The sequence below is a fragment of the Periplaneta americana genome, chromosome 6, assembly GCF_040183065.1.
Source record: "Periplaneta americana isolate PAMFEO1 chromosome 6, P.americana_PAMFEO1_priV1, whole genome shotgun sequence".
NCBI lineage: Eukaryota > Metazoa > Arthropoda > Insecta > Blattodea > Blattidae > Periplaneta > Periplaneta americana.
This window is the reverse complement of record NC_091122.1, coordinates 116,695,031-116,709,181: the sequence shown is the minus strand read 5'-3', so window position 1 is coordinate 116,709,181 and position 14,151 is coordinate 116,695,031. Positions and strand designations below refer to the sequence as shown.

General features: G+C 35.8%; 1 protein-coding gene across 3 annotated transcripts in view; it reads left to right on the top strand.

Moving 5' to 3' along the window:
• swm (Zinc finger protein swm) overlaps nucleotides 1-14,151 on the top strand; it is a 101,083-nt gene that overhangs the window by 16,607 nt on the left and 70,325 nt on the right. For all 3 annotated transcript variants that reach the window (XM_069828791.1, XM_069828790.1, XM_069828789.1), the window contains exons 2-3: nucleotides 10,583-10,701; nucleotides 12,838-13,079. In XM_069828791.1, coding sequence (XP_069684892.1) covers nucleotides 10,583-10,701; nucleotides 12,838-13,079 — 361 coding nt within the window. The remainder of the gene's footprint in view (nucleotides 1-10,582; nucleotides 10,702-12,837; nucleotides 13,080-14,151) is intronic.

Sequence of the window (14,151 nt, the reverse complement as noted above, 5' to 3'; positions counted from 1 at the left end):
ATTAAGACGACACGGAAGCTTTCATTTCTGCATGGAGCACAACGATGCTCTCAACAAACCAAATAGGTAGCCTGAATTTAAGTATCTCAAATATTCGTTGTCTTGTGTATCAGTGCTCTGGTCTCTGATCGTGCGCAGTGTCTTCCATCTGAGACTTAAGAATATTGCATTGTCTCGTTCCTTTTTTGGGGAATTGTACATTTGGCCAAAATGAAAGTGGCTGGTCTCTTGAGCAGTGAAAATTTTTTCTAAGTCCATTCGGGTGAGCGCGCAGTTCACTACCGTAAACCTCCGTGTGCCGCTTTAGTTAACTCCATAATACAAGGCGTTGATTTGGGCTCTCTCCACAGCATGCTTCGAATCTCCGTAGAGAATTGTTTGTTTTGTCCTTTCTTTCATTTTTTACAACTCCTTTTAATGTAATATAGTCGAATAATTTTGCTTATGTTAATGTTACTTACAGATAATTACAAAATTGGTGAAAATTTGTGGTTATAATTCTAGGAAATCAGGATATATTTTGTCATCAGAAATATGGTTTTTACTTCTTGTTTACAATTACTACGTTTCGACCCTGATGATCACGGATTTAAATTAGTGTAATAATCAGATTCCCTGTAGCACAACTTGCAAATTAATTATTGTCAATTATTTAACCGTCAACATATTTACTGAATGTTGCTTAGGCAATAGAGTGTAAAGCAGCAGGGATTAATAAAATAATTAACACAATATTTTAATATGAAAGTAGCGTCAAAAGTTTCTATTAACACGAAACACTGTAACACCACTTTCACCTGGCGAGCGAAATTCTCACTACTTACTCAAGTGGAAGCCTTTGATCGGTCAGGGCTAGATGCAAGTTCATTTGACTAGCAACCACCATGGCACGCAGAAACGAAGGAACGAGGGAAGTATTAGTCCACCTAGTTACGGAGTGTGGATTTTCAGCTGCTCAAGCTGAACGACAGCTTAATGTCTCAGATCGGACTGCTCGGAAATGGATTACAAATTATTTGGCATCCGGTACTTTTCAGCGCAAATCTGGTAATGGTAAAAGGCGTATTTCCACGCCACAGCAAGATGCTAGGTTGGGTGAGGAGGTTGAAAGGAAGCCCTTTCATACTTTCACAACCTTGAAAGTTGCCTGGCCACATCCAGAATGTTAGAAACCATTTAAAGAGTGCTGGAATAAGATCACGAAGGGCCGCTCGTAAAGATATCCTTACAGATGGACATAAAATAGATCGACTGGCATTTGCGGAGGAAAATCTTGACCGCGACTGAAGTAGAGTTACCTTTTCAGACAAGGTTCGATTTTCCACTGCTAATGACGGCCCTGTTCTTGTTTATCGTCCATCTGGTACCCGACACAAGTGGCAGGGTAGGTGTCTCGTGTTGGGGAGCTGGAACGATTCACCGTATCGAAGGAAAATTAAACGGGCCTAAATACAAACTATTATTGAACACGAAATGCTTTTTTACGCCAGGGAACGTTTTCCTGATGGAATTCTTGAATTCCAGCAGGACAACCACCCAGCCCATACGTCTAAGGTGTTTCAGGAGTGGTTTTCGGAGAGACAAGATATCGATGTGATATGTTGGCCTCCGAAATCGCTATACCTGAATCCCATAGAAAACGTCTGATATAGAGTAAAAACGCATTTACGAAAAAACTTTCTCAACCCACCTCCGAGGAATGAAGATGATTTGTGGTACCTTGTCCAGACTTCGTGGGAGGCAGTAGCCAGAAGAAGAAACTATTTCCCATGAATAGTGAATTCTATGGGAAACAACTCAGGAAGGTTATAAATGCAGAAGACTATTGGAGTGGATATTGAGGATGTGGCATTTTGTTTCCTTTTTATTTGTATTTCTTCTTTTGTTATACACTACAATTAACGATTTCATTTTCTATTTAAGAAGTTCAATCTTTTCATGTTATGCCACAGATATCCTGTATATTTATAACAAATTATGTTCCTTCTTCCCTTTAAGTTTCATGTTGGCCAAAGATAGGAGCCAAAATAATAAAGCGAAAAGTATTATAAGGAAAAAAATTGCGAAAACCTGTTATATTTTCACTGATGTATTTAAAAGGAAAAAAAAAAAAAAAAAAAAGTTTAGTAACGCCACCAAGATTTGAACTCGCAATCTCACGAACACTTAACCCACTATTCTACCACTATGCTACGAGTAGAACTAGAATGAGAAAGGCATTGTAACGAGCAATAGTCATACTCCACTTGAGAACCTATTATACAGTATATATTGTTTGTGTTACAGTGTTCACTGTTTAAACACACTGAACGATCTGTCTGTTCTAAATCTCGTATATGAATTATTTTCTCGGAAGATTTGTTGATAGTTGTGTTCCCCATTATAACTACTAGAAAAATATACGCAATCTTTTGAACAAAGCCTGGCTGTCCCGAGCGCTCACGGAAATACCCGATTCGAACTTAGTCTCTCAGACGCCGGCCACTTTCATTTTGACCAAGTATACACTTAACGGCAAAAAGAATGGGCCGACTCTTGGTCGGTAGAAATGTCAAGTTCTATCGCGTGGTTCAGTCGTGTAAACGCACTGCAGTTCAAGGCATTGCAGTGATGTCACTTCATTGAAAGTCGTCCGTCTACAATGCAGTCAACCTTACGAGATCTGTGTGGCTCAGTGGTAAGATGTCTGACATCCGTTCCAAAGGTTCTGAGTTCGCCTCCCGATACAGTAACTTTTTTTAATTTTTTTTTATTAATTTATTATTTTAAATGTGAAATGGCATTTGTTAATAAACTTCGTTATGCCTGTCTTGTAAAAATATTATTGCCCATCACCTTGAGCTATTAATGGTCGAGACCTGGTCTGTATAAACAAAACATCCTAAAAAACCGGACGCATATCAAACATAAATAAATAATTAAATAAACAAAAGCAAACAATTTGTTAATATGTTAACAAAAAAGGCCTGTCCTGGGGACTAGTGTCTCGTCACAAACCACCCGCGTCAACAACTGCCCTCATTCTGCGCGGCCTGGAGTCCACAAGATTATGGAACAGGTCTAAATTCATGGCCACCTCCTCCCACGCATCTAGAACTCTGTCCCACAATTCGTCAGCTTTCCGAACAGGTGGTTCTGTCCAATTAGAGCATAGGATCCGTTTCACTGTAGTCCACACCTGTGGAGTAACGGTTAGCGCGTCTGGCCGCGAAACCAGGTGGCCCGGGTCCGATTCCCGGTCGGGGCAAGTTACCTGGTTGAGGTTTTTTCCGGGGTTTTCCCTCATCCCAATATGAGCAAATGCTGGGTAACTTTCGGTGTTGGACCCCGGACTCATTTCACCGGCATTATCACCTTCATCTCATTCAGACGCTAAATAACCTAAGATGTTAAGATGTTGGTAAAGCGTCGTAAAATAACCTAAAAAAAATAAAAAATAAAGTTTCACTGTAGCCCACAAATTTAAAATCGGATTCATATCTGATGATTTAGGAGGCAGGTCGCCATCAGGCCTCCTCGTAAACCATCTTTGAATCCAGTTGTTGGTGTGACCAGGTGATTATCCTGCTGGAAGAAAGGTGTTCCTTCTGGATATCGTTCTCTGGCGGAAGAGATCATTACATTTGCTAGAATGTGTTCATAGACTTCGGCCGTAAACCGGCCGTGGATGTGTTCCAGAAGTCCTGCCCCATCGTATGACATCCATCTCCAACACGCGACCCGACCTGTTAAATCTCACAAAGCGTTCATCGTATCGGTGGCTATCCATACGATAACCTAGGGCAGGACCATCGTTGCTGCTGGAGACAATTACCTCATCGGAGAAAATGACATTTCTCCAAACGAAGTTCTGTCGGAGAATAGAATATGGGTCATTCTCACGAAACCCATCACATTTTTTTCCCCTGCATAGATTTCTGTAATATCTTGTAACTTGAAAAATGTCTCCTGTGTAAAGAATACAGCACTATTACACCTAGTTATCCACCCTAAACTTAGATCGATATTACATTTTCTTACCGTCATGCATAGCTTGGAATACCCAGACATGTGGACACCGTGGATGTCCCGCACTACAAAATATAAATTTCAATGAATATCACCTTTAAAATATAAATCTGATTACAAAGAAACACATTGTATTGAAAAGTGGGTTAAAGGAAGTAAACACCCCCATATACAACAGTTTTATAAAAGTGCCCAATGCCACTACAGAAGTGGTGTAGTTTTTGTCCACGAGTTTTTGGCTTTGCCATGGAATGGATGATTCTTCGCTTTGAATTTGCCGCTTTAAAAGAGAAATTCAATGTGGTGCTTCCAGAACATTCGGGAGATGAAGACGGTGAATTGTCAGTGCTTTCTCAGACATAAAAAAAATCTGCACTTGCATATCAAGTTCAAAAGCAGCATCGAATAGCAAGTGTAATTTTTTTTAAGTGGACACCATGGATAAAGTGTCATATCAACTACACAAGGGGGAATTACTAACTGCTAGGTAACTAATGACTTCATAAGCTTTTTATGAAATATGATCGGAAAAATTAATATGCTTAAAAGTAATTAGAATACACCAGCGAAAAGTCTGAAATGTGGACACCGTGGCTGTAAACACCGTGCATTTATTTAGAATGGGATATTTAGTTCACAGGCCATGATAATTATTATTGATGTGATGTTTATGATGTAGCTGGAAAAATACGGTCTCTACATAGTTCTATATGGATACAATATTGCGACTGTATCATGTATTTGTATTACACGATGAGTGGTAGTGAACTGACTAGAGGATGGAAAAAATACGAGAATAAGGGAAAGACAAGAAAAATAAACTTAAAGACAGAAATTTATAAAAGTAAGAAATCTGACGTATCAAGAAATATCAAAAGTCGAAACGTGCAACTTGCAAGGAAAATAGAACCAGAGTGTTTGACGATGGAAGCAGATTCTGAAAAGCACGCTGCTTACATAACATCGGAGAGTAAGATATGGGCTGAGAGGAAGAAGCAAGGAAAAATTAAGACAGTTTCGGCCATGACTAATAGAGAATTAAGAGAGCGAAGGAAAAACGAAGAGAATGGATGAGAGAATATTGCACGAAAATTAAGAACAAATATATTCAACAATGTAATCATAGTAATTTGGAAAAGGATACAAAAAGCTCTCCTGCTAATAAACGGTAGTGAAGTTATTTGAAAACTAAAAGCCGAAACATTAAGCTTAAACGTTTAACAGAAAAATTGGAAAAGCTTTTTCACGTGTAAAATAAAATGAAATAGGCCTATGCTATACTTCATCTCGTATCACAGAGAAGAAAAAAGCAAACCAATCTTCCTCGTGCACTGCAGTTCGTACTTTGCTAAGAGGGCGTCCAGTTCCTTCTGACATAAAGCAGAAACTGATCCTTGGAGAGTTGCTAGAACAACAATTAAATTCATTTTCTTCTGTGGAATATAAAAGTAAACAATTAGTAAGACGCATCATAAGTGGCAAAATAATTAAGACGTATAAAATGCTGCAGCACTGTAAGAGAGTAGTTTCTCGAACGGCTGTTCACCAGAATAATTCCTACAGACACAAGAGTAGCCACAGTTAGTTTGGAGTACAAGCATCACGTGATACAATAAAGACGCATCAGTATAGTGGTGTGAAGAAAATCAACATTTGTTAATTTTCAATGAATTGAGTTATATGTGTAAATTTCAATGTGGTATGGGTCATTGAAAATTTTCTTTTGTGTAAAGGAGTTGGTTTGTGTCTTCTACAGAAGTGGTTCTTACTTTTTTGTAGGGCATATAAAAGAATCAGAATTAAAGGTAAAATATTTATCATTATTGTTATTACTATAACCGAAAATCATTTCTTATTTCTATTTAAATATCTTCATGAAATAAATGAAATCAGTCACTGGCGTAGCTTGGTCGGCTGAGGCACTTGCCTGTCGATCCAGAGTTTCGCTCGGGCTTGGGTTCGATTCCCGCTTGGACTGATTACCTGGTTGGGTTTTTTTCGAGATTTCGTCAACCATAAGGTGACTGTCAGGTAATCTATGGCGAATCCCTGGTCTCATCCAGCCAAATACCATCTCACTATCACCAATTCCATCGACGCCAAATAACAGAGTAGTTGATATAGCGTCGTTGAATAACCAAGAAAAAAAAAGTGTAATTCAATATGGTATTATTATTTATAAATATACAAATTAATGCGTTTATCACTGCTGTGATACTTCACATTATTAATTAAAAATGTTTGTGAGCGAACATAAATACTTATTTCATTTTGTAATATGGCTCAATTGCATTATATCTAATAACAATCAGTTAATATTATTATGAACAATAAAATTTGTGACTTATTTATTTTCAGTATTGATTTCAAGTCGGTGTGTAAATCAAATTGCCTTTACCGAGCCAAAGGAATAATCCACGGATTAAAACTGTAGACACCGTGGAATCTGGAAATTGATTTTGTTTTATTTCTCGTAGCACACGAAGATTTAGACATGGCCACTAACACACCTGACTTATCTTTCACACCTTTAACCAATACCTATCAAAAAATTAATCTCCTTACAATTTCAGTTGTTGCCATTTTTGGGTTCCAAAAGTGACGGGTTTCATGAGAATGACCCATATGCTAGACTAGTCATGTCAATTGATGCCCATAGGCGCAAGCACATGCTTTAGAGTTAGGAGAGCCTGAGCGCTTTACAGTGGAAAGAAAAGAGACAGAGAAAGAGGTAGTGTATGTCACTTGGTCGAGCTATATGTAGGGATGATCAGCAGTGATTCGATAAAGAACCTATTAAAACTGTATCTGTGTTAATTTTTAGATTTGTCTGAGAAGTATAAGTGCATTATAAGAATGTAAGTTTTAATTTTAATGCACATTTTTCACAAGTTTTTTTTTTTATTCAAAAGGAATATTTTCTCAACTTTTTTTTTTTATAGAAAAGTGAAATTTTCAGATATAGGCCTATTTACTTAGTAGCCTTCCAGGTCCTGAAACAATGTTTGCATAAATCTGATATATCGTAAATATGTATTACTGAAGAGTGTATTACAAATTTTGAAAATATTCGCATGGAAAATGTTTGTAAGGAAATGAATTAACAAAGCAACTATTGTTACATCATAAGCAAAAAATATATGCCCATATGTGTGTAAATATCAGCTCTATAGCTTCAGAAGATTTCGAGAAAATAATTTAATATTCTGATGGTAGGAAGTTGCTCACCATTATCACCTTAAAAAGCATAATGTGATAAGAGTTTTGTTATGAAATATTAGTTACACTTAAAATATATGTAGTACCTAGGTAACATTGCTTTGTACTATAATATTGTTTTGATTAGTTTACTGATTACTTTTATAAGGCTAAAGATACCATCAATATCAATTCCAACTTATCATGTCATACTCAATCTCTCTCTCTCTCTCTCTCTCTCTCTCTCTCTCTCTCTCTCTTTTTGGATATCACTTTCTTTATGAATGATGTGTTTCATCCACTTAGTACAGTATAGTTGTACTACTATGGAATTTAAGTGAATATTCCTTCTTAACTCTTTATTGTGTTATTAACGTTTAAAACACAACTGCAATATTAAGAAATTGATGTTAGTACTTTTTTTTTTACAGACAATATAGATAATATCAAACCGAAAGAAGCCATATAAAAATAACGACATAAAATTTCACGTTCCGTTTGAAGTTGGTGCACCACTGTTTTCTTAATCCAACAGGCTGCTTATTTCTTCTTCCATACCAAGTGCTTGATGCCCGCGCACGACGTCAAGGTCAGAAAAATGTGCTTTCTTTGACATCACTGTGCTAGACTGTCCACAGGGTGCTCCATCGTCAAATGTTCTATTCTCACACCTCGATGATACCATATGCCACGCTCTCTAAAACGTCTGCTCACGGTATGTGGGGAACCTGGAAAGTTGGACGCCATCTTCAGTTGAGAGGTAGTTGTAAAGAGGTGATTTTCAACTTCTCTCAATAACATGGCGTCCTCTTCCCTTGTAGAGATGCGCGGCCGACCAGGAATGGGACGATTCACAACTTCACCATTTTGGATAAAAAAAACTTAGCCCACCGCTTAGAAGTTGACAATGGGACTCCAATCTCTCTGGCCGCCATGATGTAGAATAACGTACACGAACCAGAGTAATGACTTCTCTCTGCCATTTTCAAGTGTAATGACGAGACAACGCTTTATTAACAGACAGGAATATGGCTTGGAAGAGAGAGGGAGGTTTATTATTTATTAGAGTTTGCGCATATTCTAAGAGACGTCGCCACAGAAATATAGCTTTGTGAGACATATATAATGGAAAATTTGTAATTAAAAAAAGAAGATTATTGAAGATTTGAACCTTGACTACTACTAGCCTAATTCATTCAATATACTATTGCCGTAACGACTTACGCTACTAAGACTGTTAATATCGTTTTGACATAATACATAGATTTCCTGTTCATATTCGCTTCAGTTGATTTTGTATTTATCATTGTTATTATTATTTTACTCTTCAGAAGTCCTGATGTATCTAGAATCAGCCATCCATTCGATTTTATGACATATTTTAGACTCTTAAACAAAATACAGCAAATTTGAATGGTTTAATTATGTGTTACCTGCTGAACTACAGCTTTGACGAGACGAGCATGTGCAATGTTATGTATTTGGAACTTAGAAATTGTCAGCGGCCCATTCTTTTTTTGCCGTTAAATGTACATGTCAGCCAGAACCTCTATCAGAGGTAAAAGTTAAAATTCATCAAGATGCTGGATAAGCACTGGTCCCATACATTGGCCGAAATTCCATGTGAAAATTCCTTCCCAATGAGGACTTAAACGAGCATGCATTCTTCAATATGATGTCTTACGGCGCGGAACCTCATTTTTTTTAGTGAAATTCTGTAGTGCTTTTATTCTGGATCTTTATGGTCACCCTCATTGAGGGCAGATTATTTTCTTTAAATATTTATATATTACTTTATCATTTATTCAATTGCCATTTAATTTCACTAATAAAAAAATTAGGTCCCACGCCATAGTCTCACATATGTTGAGGAATGCACGCTCGTTCGAGTCCTCGTTGGGAAGGTATTTTCGCATGAAATTTCGGCCACTGTAGGGACTGGTGCTCATCCAGCATATTGATGAATTTTTTGAAGCTACGAAAGGTAGCAAAATACGGTTACGAAAACTAGATATAATGGCTTGGGAGATCATCCTACTAACTGCACGACACCTCCGTTCTGGTTGGATGATTGTTCGCCTCAAAAAATTATGGTTTATTTAACGACGCTCGCAACTGCTGAGGTTATATCAGCATTGCCGGTGTGCCGGAATTTTGTCCCGCTGGAGTTCTTTTATTCTTTTACATGCCAGTAAATATAATAATAATAATAATAATAATAATAATGCCATTATTATTATTATTATTATTATTATTGTTGTTGTTATTATTAGTTAAAACATATTATTGTTAAAATGAAGCCATAAATTGAAATTTCCTACATTTCATTTACAATCAGGAAGGGAATAAAAATAAAAGTAAAACAAATCATCTCTTGTTTGTTATAAACGAAATAAATATAAGAGTTTCTTCAAGCTTCCAAATAGAGCGAATTTAAATAAGTAAGTTATGTATTATCTTGGTGCTCTGGGTCTCTGATCATGCAGTGTTTTGAATATTACAACTGCCCGATCTTTCTTTGGGTAACAGCACATTCATAAGCCATCAGTTCGTCCAAGAACTTTAGTGATTGGACTCTTCAACCTTTTGTTTCCAAATAATTTAAAAGTTTAAAACGCTTTTTTTTTTTTTTTTTTTTTTTTTACATGTAATTATCCCGTTTTATTTTAATGGCCATTTCTGAAAATATCTAGTCTCTTTGAAAACTTTAGTTTCTATATAGGTTTGTGGTATTTTCTGCCTGTTATTTTACTGATCAATTTTCTAGAAATGTTAAAATCTGTCATTCCTTAAGTCCTGCGAATTGTACATTTATCCTGTGTGTGCTCAGCATCATACTGCACAGATGGCAGTCAGACAGTAATACTAATTCAAATGCATGTAATTACATTAAGTTTTATATATTGCATGTAATTTTAGGTTACTATAAATTGACATTGACATTACTGGTGTGGTGTAGGGATTAGCAAGAGAGATTTGCTTTAAGGCATTGCTCAGGCTTGGGTTCAAATCCTCGTTGGATTGATTGCATGATTGAGTTTACTTCCCGAGGTTTTCCATAACTGTAAGGCGAGTATGAGGTAACTCCATGGCGAACTCATTTCGCCATTATCAGTTCCATTGACACCAGATAGCCATGCAGTTAATGCAGTATCGTTCAGTAAGCAATTAAAAATTGATGTTTTATTTTAACTATAGACAAAATACAACAGTATGGTTTATTTCTGGAATGTAATGTCATGTTTCAGATAGTCAACATGTGTTATAATTTATATTTATACAAATGTGTAGTTAATTTTGTGAAGGATAAAAAAATAAGATGTATGCAGTTATTGTAGAAACTGCAGTAGTTATTATACTGATGATTGTGTTTCAGGTGTGATGCAGATCCAGCTGCCCTTGCTAAGTATGTATTTGCTCTCGTTAAGAAGGACAAACCTGTGGCCGAGCTGCGGACCAGCATGGTTGAGCAGCTGGATGTGTTCCTTCAGGCTGGTAATTGAATCCACTTTCAAAATTTTTTGATCAAGAAATCTACTGATATTCTCGAATGTAAAGCTAGCCTTGTCTAGCCAGAGCAATCATGTCTTCTGCTATTAAGACGAACAGTAGGCTCTTAGGCATAAATATCGTCGGTTTACAAGCAAAACACATTAAGTAATAGTTATTTATGGTACTTGTAAGGTAAGTGTATCTTTATTGTGCGAGTGGAAAGATTTAAGCACGAGGCTTCAGGCTTGTGCTTAAATTACACAAGCACAATAACAATCATGCTCATAAGTACCATACATAATTTTATCCATGACTATAACGAAAAATTCTGTTTTATAAAAGAAAATATGTTGAAATAAGTCTTCATGTAATCAGATATCATGCATGGATTTTAGAATCGATACACGTACTATCTAGGTTATGGTGTAGGAGGCCATGAATAATGAAGAATGGTATCTAAGGCGTTGGATAAATAACAAATTATAATTATATAATTTTAATTTTTTTTTTTTAAACGTATATTTTCATCTTTTTGAAGTTTCAGGGATTATTTAGAAGCATTCATGGGACTGATGTGATTAAAATAATTTCACGATTTTACTTCTGTAAACTTAAGAGGAATATTAAAACGTAATTAATTATCATGTCTGTTTAGCTCAGTTGACTAAGGCGTGTTATTACATCCTATAAACCCAACTTCGCTGATTCAAGTCTCCTTGCTTCGCAAAAGGTAAATTATTACAAGATTTAAAAAAAAAGAAACATATTAGATATGGATGCAATGTACAAATTGCGACGTAGTAGTAGATAGAGAAAGGAGAAGGAGATTGAGGGTACGGAGATATAAGAAATGGTAATAAAGAAGTAGAGGTAAGTAGTGACATCTAGTAAAGTTTATTTCACTAGTGAAATAAAGTAATGTTGAATAAAAACTTACTTTAGAAATGCAAAAGTATTTAATAAACGCATGTACACATAAAGGGAAACAACTTACTAAAAATAATATTCTGAAAATTCACTTTTGTCAAGAATGTTCAAATGCCAGTTTCTCAGAAGTAATATTTTTTACTTAATGTGTTTTGCTATAAACTGACGATATTGTATTCTAAACTTACACAACTTACGAAGTGTAAAAGATCGAATTTCTAAGTATATGCAGGGGGGGGGGGGGGGGAATAGAAATACGTAATTTTAGCTCAGTCTTTCTTCTTTGTAAAATGAATAGCAATTGTACATAGACATTTTTGCCTCATAATGACAGAGTGAAAGGAGTCAGCTGGCAACAGAATGAAGCTTATTCTTCTCTACCACTCGATACATTAAGTATCATTATTGTCTCATAAGTAAAATGCAATGTCACTGATTTTTGTTCATATCCTTAAGAGTAAATTGCTTATGCTTTTGTATCTTTGGCTTTTGACTTGGCTTTTCGAGGGTCAGACCTGGAATGGATCCATGCACTTAGACTGGTGGTTGGTAAATATTTTGGAAAACAATTTTTTTTAGTGTTTTTCTGAAACTCGTCAGTTCCGATGTATTTTAATGTTTTAAAAATGATGGAAATGTTTATTTTTGGTGCAAACAATGTATAGAGGATTAAGACTTTGGTTGTAATTGAGTTATGGTATAATTTTTTTCGACCACCTTCTCCACTTCCACCTCCTTCTCGTGATAAATCTGAAACTATGGTTTTGCTCCTTACACTTGTACAGTTAAAAATGGTAAGCATGCGACAGAGATTTCTGTTCTGTAATGCTTTTCTTCATGAAAAGAAATAAACAATTAAATGAAAAATGAAATTGCAGCAAAGATGAAAAAAAAAAACAGTTATGAAATGAGCAATAATAATAATAGTAATTTAAAATACAAAGAGAAACTTTATGTTTGCATTAAAATTAAAGAAGGAATTTTTTTTTCTAGAATTTAATTGTTTTAATACTCTGTTTAGGTTAATATTGTAGCTGATTGTGAGACAGAAAAAAGAGTAATACATATATTAGTTATTTAAGTGTTCATATAACTGTATTAAATCACTTTTATTGTATATAACTATCCTACTCATGAACACTGTTGCATCTGACCTAACTTATGTAATTTAATCAAGTAATATATATATATTTTTGTCTAATTTTCTTGCAGAAACAAAGAACTTTGTGGACTTGCTCTTCAAGACACTGGAGACACAGGTGTATAACTTACCCACCACTACTTCTGCTACAAGCACAGTATCTCACACTACAACCACAGATGTCACCTCAGCAATTACTGCGGCCTCATCACCAACAAAAACTACAGCCAGCAAACAGACAAATGAACCTTTTCTATCAGAGCCATTGTCTTCAGCAAACCCACCCACTAGTCAGCCTGTTGCTGGACATCAGGTAAGTTACTGTTGCATCTGTAATAATACTTATCAAACAGTTGCTGTCAGAACTTTTTCGTAAAAGTAAACCTCTTTCATATCAGTGATATTTATATCTGTTTAATTTATCTTTCCCCTCCCCTTGCTTAATAGAAAATAAGTGTTGAACTATGGAAATCAATCTTCGGTCTAAGAAGAAAGTTCTAAATGGTTATAGAGCAGAAAACGCCTAGTACAATAGGAAGCTCTGAAGATTAGCCCAATTATGACATATTTTGTCTTACACTGTGAAAAATCATTAATATACTCAGAAATATTTTTATGATTGTAATTTCTCATTTCAGGACCACATCTCGAAATTAATAATCAGTTAATAAACTTGTCAGAAGGAGTAATATTAGAAGGCGAAATATAAGATGGCTTTAGTAATTTTAACTGTCAAAACTTAATGAGGCTGAAATAGGTCAGAAAGACCAGATTCTTGCAGGTTGTGGGGGTGATGGTGAGGGGGATGTCAGCAGCGAAAGTATGACAAAAAAACCACCATCTTTATTGTTGGCTCTCTTCTGACAAATTTTACAGTCTATACAAAAGAAACCGAATGACCTGGAAATGTACAAAAACTTGCCCAGACATGTTCAAACATTTTTAACAAGAGCCAGAACAGGTCACATTGTCACTCAATTGTACCTACACCGATTTCACATTTCTGATAATCCTACTTGTCTGTGGTGTAATAATCATGATGAAGATCTGGAACACATTCTTCTATACTGTCCATCCATAAACCACAAAAGAAGTAAATTAAAATCATCAGTACCAGTTGCAGAAGACACAGCCCTGCAGTATATATTGACTACACCCCACCTTTGGCTACTAGCAACAGGCATCTATAATGAACACCGATCAAAATACCCCTCATTTGTCGTGAAAAACAACAACTGAATAGACTACAGTGGACTATAGTGGACTTTATGTTGTCAGCAAACAGCTGGATACATTAAGAAGATTGATTGATTGTTACATTAAAATTCACACATTGAAAGCTGGTTGAGAATAATGAAAATGTACAGGGTTGTTTCCAATCTCTG